The 8,040-nt window shown below is 35.5% G+C and overlaps 1 protein-coding gene across 1 annotated transcript; it reads left to right on the plus strand.

Moving 5' to 3' along the window:
* Positions 1-1,323: 1,323 nt before the first annotated feature.
* LOC131042619 (lipid phosphate phosphatase delta) lies at positions 1,324-7,093 on the plus strand. The gene is made up of 8 exons (XM_057975931.2): positions 1,324-1,849; positions 4,054-4,149; positions 4,296-4,370; positions 5,028-5,158; positions 5,267-5,370; positions 6,108-6,236; positions 6,340-6,455; positions 6,584-7,093. Exons 1-8 carry the CDS (start codon positions 1,688-1,690, stop codon positions 7,016-7,018), a joined length of 1,248 nt encoding a protein of 415 aa, XP_057831914.1. The 5' UTR covers positions 1,324-1,687; the 3' UTR covers positions 7,019-7,093.
* The last annotated feature ends 947 nt before the right edge of the window (positions 7,094-8,040 follow it).

Genomic DNA, 8,040 nt, shown 5'->3' on the forward strand with positions numbered 1-8,040 from the left:
TTTATCTCGCTCCCATATCTTAGAAAAACACAACGCACAAGGAAAGAGACCTTTTGGGATTTGTGTGCCGCTAGTTTCAATCAACGGCTTATAAGTTGTCTAAATTTGACGGTTGACCGTCACCTGTAAGTGAATTTTCCAACTAGCCTTCTTTTTTACATTTATTGAAGGATGGTGTTTTCGATTTTGTAAAAAAAAGTTTTAATTAAGTCATTTATTAAGGTTCACATTTTTCTAAGTTATAATATAAGAAATGAAGTTTCAGTTGGGTTCATCAAATCAACACAAAATAGTTAGGTGTGATTTACAATTAATCATTTTTTTTCTTCTTAGCTTTCTAATATATTAGTTAGGTGTGATTTACAGCTAGTCATTTTTTTTTCTTTTAGCTCTCTAATATATTTAGTTAAGTGTGACTCACAGCTAGTCATTTTTTTTTATCTTAGCTTTCTAATATATTTTAATATGGGATGATGGATCATTTCTTGAAAACAATATAGTCCCAAGGATGATGATGACCCTCAATATTCCACTCAGCAGAGCCTTTTCTAATATATTCTAATTTGGGACGATGGATCATTTCTTGGGAACAATATAGCCTTGAAGATGATGATGGCCCTCAGCCCCCCACCTAAATCTAAACCCCCACTTAATTAATCAGTCTGTTAGAATAAGTAATATAAAACCCCACCCCATCCTCGAATAGTCTGTGTGTGGGTAATAGATAATAACCCTATGGACTTATAAGAGGTGCTTACTGTGAGTAAACAATTATAATCTTCTCATTAATCAGCAAGTCTGGATCTCTATAGAAAAAACACTCTTTTTGTGTTTCTTAGCTCTCTAGTATCTTATTATCAAAGAATACGATTTGATTAAAAAACTAACACATAAAACAAAAAGAAATCCAATTCATGCTCTCCTATCAAATAGTAAAAAGAATTCACAAATATATAAAATCTTCCATTAAACAAAGAGTAAAATTATTCATTGCAATAAGAAACTATACAATTTAATGTAGAAAACGCTTCGGCCATCCAATTTGGAAATCGCCATCACTGAAATAGACTTTTTGCTGACCCCATAGATTTTCTTTATAAGACAAAATAATAACGATCAGCTGAAGATGCTTGCTCTATTGACAGATGGGGTCTACTCAATTGTCAGCAAACCTTGAAGAAAACGTAGAGCTGTACATGATGCGTTGCTCCAGTAATCCACAAGGCTTTGAAGGCGGTGGACCCATTTATTAGATTTCACAGTAGAAAGTTAAAAAATTATGACAACCATCAAATTTTATCATGGCCGCTTAAAAGCTAAGTTTTTATCAAGTTCATAAAAACGGGGCGGCCTTGACAATGGGCTCCTTAAGATAGAGAAATTAAAAGTCAGATTACAGGTAATTCCCAATAGTTTACTTCTCAGCTGCTTCTCCGGAATTTGACTCCGTCCACGTTGAATGAGAAACAATCTCAGATGACCGCATTAAGTCGTACGCGCCATCTGACAGCCCCAATGCAAATGTCGAATACTTTAAACTAAATCTGCTCGACTCCTGGCAATTGGAAATTTGCTTGGCGATTTCTCCTCCTTAGAAAGGCCTCTGTGAGAAATTCTCAACGCAGAGTATTTTGTTACAAGGGTTTCTTTATAGGACGGAGGGTTTTGAATTTTATTTGAACGCGAAATGGAGACAATACCCACATGGCAGGCCATGAGTTTAGCGGGCATTTTAGTGTGGATCTTGTTTTCTAGATTGACAAATTTGACAGTTCGCGTCAGATCTTTAACGCAGCCTGCCGTTGCTAGCTGTGTTCAAACGGGTGTTCGCTGGGTTCTCTTTGTGCAGGTAATTAAAAAAATTCTTCGGTGTTTTTAAATTTTTAATTATCAATTTGCTGTTTCTGAAATGGTTCGTATCAAAAGGAAGGAATTGCGCCATTTTTGTAGGTTTTTTTGATGGTAATGTGGGCAGTTGAATTGTTAATAATTAGTTAACCATTAAGCTCTGATGTGCAAAATTCTGTTGGATTGGACTGGTCTGGCTTCTGTCATTTGTTGTTCTACGGCGTCCCGTGACGAGTCCTAATATCTAGTTACATGCAGTTCCATGGATTATGGTTTAGATAATGGTAGCAGCTGCTTGCCCTTCTTGCCGAATAAGTTGGACTACATTACCCTGCCTAATCCAGCACATTGCCTGATCATGACCCTAGCAGGGATTCTTGTTGTTTAGCAACTCAGCTTGTTTGGTTACGTCAATGGACTGCACTTGGTTCAACTACCCACATTGTGAATTTGCACATCAGGACCTGTTCTTATGTGCAGGCGAATACCCACATGAAAATAATTGTTGTTTGGCAAAATAGCTGGTTCCCTTTTACCTTTGGACCGCTCTTGTTACACCATCCATGTTATGAATGCACACCACTACACGTTCTTATAACACTCGTATGGTAGGGCAGAGACCCAGCTTGATCACTCATGGGAGAGCAGGAACTCTGCCCAATGACACTTGGAAGAGCCGAAACCCTGCCCAATGACACTTGGAAGATAACACTCTTATGGTAGGGCAGAGACCCAGCTTGTTCACTCATGGGAGAGCAGGAACCCTGCCCAATGACACTTGGAAGAGCCGAAACCCTGCCCAATGACACTTGGAAGAGCCGAAACCCTGAATTTAGATTCCATCCCAATAGTTGTAGTTGTGTGAAGATATTAAGAGCTGCTAGAATCAGAACATACTATTCAAGGAAAATATTGAGGATTTGCATTGTACTCTATTGCAGTGCTCTGTCATAAGGATTATTAGGGAAAATGTAATGTAATTATTCACCAGGGCAGAAACCATAAAGTCTGCTCTCTTTGCAATGTTTGTACATAGACGAAGCCATTAAACATACTATGTATTCCTGCCAGCACTCACATGCGAAAATTGAAGCAACCTGTTCCACTACTCTTGGGGAAAACAAGCAATGAATCTTGGTCTTTTACCCATGGTTAAAGATGTATGAGGATGCTTCGTACAGTTTAAGCTAGAACATACTCCTACTTTTCAAGGAAAGTGTTGAGGACTTGAATTCTACTTTATTGCAGTGGTCCGCCCTGATGATTATTAGGGAAAATGTTGGAGAGAAGTAACCATGAGTCTTGCGCCCTTCCCAATGTCTGTGAATATATGCATGCATTAAGTATTTAACGATTGTGTAGTCCAACACTCACAGGGGAAATTTGAAGGAACTGCCTAATTATTCCAGAGAGAGAAGAAACACTGAATTTTGGTCTTTTCCCAACAGCTGTAGCTGCATGAAAGGATTAAGTATTGCTACAGTTAGAACATACCCTCAAGGCAAATGTTGAAGATTGGTATTACAGTCAATTGGAGTACTCCACCTTCAAGAATATCAGGGAAAGTATGGTGCAATAGTACCCCTGAGGTCGATAACTTTGGAGATCTTGTATTAAGAAGAGAATATTTAGAAAATATTAACAGAGAAATTGTAGAACATAGATAGAACCTAAACTAGAACAATAACCTGAGTATGATATCTTTTTGCCCATCGTTAGTGATTCCAAACTCTTTACTTTCATGGTCATGGCTTCTTACGATCCTTCAAGTTTGAATTTTGGCATGTATTCCTGTCCCTGCCATTGCATACTGTTGTTAATTTTTGAGTTGCCATCGCAATTCCAGTTAGCTTATCAGCCTTTCATCCCCTGATGGTTGGCTGCATCTAGTGGGAAAATGGGGGTGTTCCACATTCCTTTGAATTGAGTTACTTCCACAGTGATTTCATTTGGCTCTTGTAATTTAGTAAAGTTCACACAAGAAGTTATATTGACAGTTGGACCATGTGAATGGGTGCCCCTTGATAATTCCCCGCTTAAGCTTCATCTATTACATCTGCATTCCAACCTTTTCTTAAGTTTCATACAGTGAATTGCAATACTTTGAATTGTAATTTCTTGTATTTATTTGTGTTTGCAGACTAAAGTATTATGCACTTTTACTGAAAACATAAACGTTGGAACTTGGATTTCTGTCTATTACAGAGACTGGAACACCCATACTTGGATACATTTTTTGCTTATCTTTCAATTATTGTTTCTGTGACATTCTACACATGCTTCCTTCCTTTGGTATTCTGGGTAAAGTCTCTTATCTTATCTCTCATCTCAATTTTTTTAATTTTTTAATGATTGCTTTCTCTTCAAATTTGATCAAGAAGACAGGATTTTGTGTTTGACATGGTTGGAACTAATATATAATGTTTTGAATTGATTGTCTGTTGCAGAGCGGCCACTGCAAATTAGGAAGACAGATGACCCTTCTCATGGCATTCTGTAATTACACAGGGAACTGTGTCAAGGTTGCTTTACATTTTTATCTCTTTGTATCTCTTTAATTTTGTGTTTGCAATAAACATATTTCTTATGATCTCATTTATTTTGTGGTTGCAATCAACATATTTCTTATGGATATGCCTTTTACATGTATCATTTCAGAATATCATATTTAGTTTTTTCAGAATATCATATTTTAGTTTTTCAGAAAGCTGTTTTCAAGCTGAAGCTTCAATATAATAAGGGCTACTGTCCCTGCATAAATAATTTATAAAGCAGATTTTTGTTGGTTTTGTACTTAATGATAAAATTCAATGCGATGTTTGGTAAATGCAAACTTTTAGTGTTCATTAAACACAAAAAATGTTTTGTATCATTGAAGAATATCATATTTTATTTTTTCAGAATGTTGTTTGCAAGCTGAAGGTTCAATATAATTAGGGCTACTGTCCATGCTGAAAACTATTTTATAAAACAGATCTTTGTTGATTTTGTATTTAATGATAAAATTTAATGGATGCTATCTCATAGTTGCTGTTTGGTAAATGTTAACTTTCAATGTTCGTTAAACACAAAAAATGTTTACTATAAATCTGATGCATGTATGTTTGATGTTAGTCCATAAATTATTTGGAGACTATATGGATTTTTTAAAACTGAGGTTTTGTACATCTTATACTCAGGATATAGTCTCAGCTCCAAGGCCTCCATCTCCACCTGTGAGGAGATTGACAACTACCGAGCATGAAAAGGAAATTTCATTCGAATATGGGTTGCCTTCATCACACACTCTTAATACGATTGGCCTAGCTGGGTATCATAAGAAAATATTGTCTTCTTTCACTTTTGAGGTTTAAATTTCTATTTTTTGCATTTGCAATCAGTATCACGGTTTAGGCAAACATTTACTTTGTGCATGCAGGTACTTGCTTTATTATGTTATCAATTATAACTATATAGATGGATATGCCCCTAAGCTGGTTGCCATTTCTTTATTTCTGATCTTGGTATTCCTAATTGGGCTTGGTAAGCTGTATTTCATACCTTACTGAGGATATAGATATATTTTACTATTGGTGTTTTTTAAGCAAATTTTATACGTGCCTCTTTGACTTATAACATTGCCTGCTGTAGTTGATTTTGTAGTCAAATGTTATTTCTATGATTACATAATGTAGGATTATTAGACTTTGGAGTAGCTCTGGAGATACCTTAAGTGGTGCCTTGGAAAGGACTACCTCTCTTTTTTCTATTGATTGGGCAATCCCATGCAAGCTAAAAATCTAAAATTAGGGATTAAGAGAAAAATGGAATCTGTATCTGGAAACATTGACTGTACCATTCTTTTGAATGGAATCTGTATCTGGAAACTTTGACTGAACAATTCTTTTAAAGAACCTTTGAGTGGTGATAGGATTGTGCCTGGAAACTTATAGCACCTTTGCAAATATTTTAGCAATGAGACTCTTCTGCTGCAAATTTGTCATTTTTTTTGTCGCAGCATTCAAAATTTATAGTATTCCTCCATGGGAGTATGTTTCTTAAAATTATATTTGGTTGTTTTGTATATTACAGTTAACAAAAACCAAAGCAAAGTACTGTGATGCTCTCTGTTAATTTTTTAACTGTGAAGTGACTAATTAAATTCTGGCATAATGTGGATATGATAGAGTTTGAAGTAGGAAGTAAAAAGCGATTGAATTTTGAAAGCAAAACTAGGAGTTTCTTCAAGAGTTATTGATACGAAAAACTATCTTTCACAGGAAGAATTTATCTTGGAATGCACTCTCCAATAGATGTTGGTTGTGGAGCTGTTCTTGGCACAGCAATTCTTATATTCTGGCTGAGTGTCCACGAAAGTATTGATACTTTTGTTACCTCAGGCAAAAATGGTATGAAAATACATCTTTGGATGCTTTTTCTTGTTTTATACTCACATTATGTAAACCTGCAACTTTCATGATAAAGACTTATATTACTCTTTTGTGCCTTCAGTTACGTCCTTTTGGGCTAGCCTTGCATTTGTACTGCTTTTTGCATATCCAACACCTGAGCTACCGACACCAAGTTTTGAATTCCATGTTGCCTTCAATGGTGTTGCTTTAGGAGTGGTAAGCATATATGTTAGCCTTGTTTTGTAATCTGATTAAGGATATTGCTAAAGCATAATATTAGTGAATTTTTGTTGGGATTTTATGGTACGTTTGTAGATCTGATATAATATTGTACTGTTTCTTAGGTAACTGGTATCTACCGCACTTTTGATGAGTTCCATCATGAGGATGTTCCAAGGCTTTTTGGCCCAGATCTTGGAGCAATGATATTAGTTAGACGAGTGTTTGTTGGCCTTCCAATAATTATAGCAGTCAAACTCATTAGCAAGGAATTGTCAAAATGGTTCCTTCCACTGATATGCAATGCCATGGGACTGCCAATAAAATCCTCATCTTATATCCAACCTGTAAAAGGGACCATTTCTTCTACAAAAAATATTAAAAACTTTGGCCAGTTGTCATCATGCAGCAGACAATCAGGTTACTTGCAGAAGATTTTTCTCTCGTCTCCTGATGAGTTTTATAATGTCGATACAGGCATCAGATTGTTCCAGTATGCAGGTTTAGCCTGGGCAGTTGTTGAATTAGTTCCCCTTGTATTTACCGTGTTGAGATTGTAAATTAAAACTAGTTTTGTAACAATAGTGATTCTTTTGTTTGAAAGTTGAATGAATATTACATTTTTGTATTTTCTATGGGATCATGGAGGATACAATATGTCTACTTTTTTATGTGAAATGAGATTTGAATTTTATTGAAACAACGCCTTTCAGCACATTGGCGACTCTGAAAGCAAAACCTAGAAGAAAAACCTACAATGGCAGCACTATATAGGAGCTCAGCACATCCATGAAAGAAAAATAAAAAACCAACAGTAAACAAAGCAGACAACATGGCCATGCTTCCATTTAGAAGATTTAATTTCATATTGGATTTGATTTATTTTTTATATCCACCACATCAGAAAATATGAGCATGTTTCCATTTAAACGATTTATTTATTTAATATTAGATTTTATTTGATTTTAATGATGCAACTCTCTATTTCTGTTGTCCTTTGAGGATATCTATCGGCATATTCTATATAGGTTAGTTTTAAGATATATATGCTAAGTGTATTTTCAATAGGATCATAGAGGGGATACAATATGTCTACTTTTTCATGTGAATAGAGATTAGAATTTTATTGAAACAACAATGCATTTCAGCTCAATGGCGACTCTGAAATCAAAACCTAAAAGAAGTTTGTAGTAAATGCACGAGTTTTGTTCTATATTCATATAATGTTTATGAATGCCTATAAGATATTTTCAAGATTCCATCTACTAATTAAAGGTCGCCTTGCATAACAATGCTGACTATCGTATGGTCAGGATAAGAGATTTTAACAATGATTAAAGAGGCATTTAAGCAGTCACAAGATAAAATCCTGATTTTCATTCAGAGTAAATGCCAAGTGGCCACTGCTGACATTCAAGGCAATGAATTACTGACTTCAGCTGTGAGCCCATAAAGGACGGCCTATATACTAATTCAGTGTTTGGGATTGGACTCCCTTAAATTTATTTAAGCATATTGAAAGGGATGAGTCTCCCAGAGATGAATCTGAATGTCTCTTTATTTATCGTGTGTTTCATATAAT

Source organism: Cryptomeria japonica, chromosome 1 (genome assembly GCF_030272615.1).
Source record: "Cryptomeria japonica chromosome 1, Sugi_1.0, whole genome shotgun sequence".
NCBI lineage: Eukaryota > Viridiplantae > Streptophyta > Pinopsida > Cupressales > Cupressaceae > Cryptomeria > Cryptomeria japonica.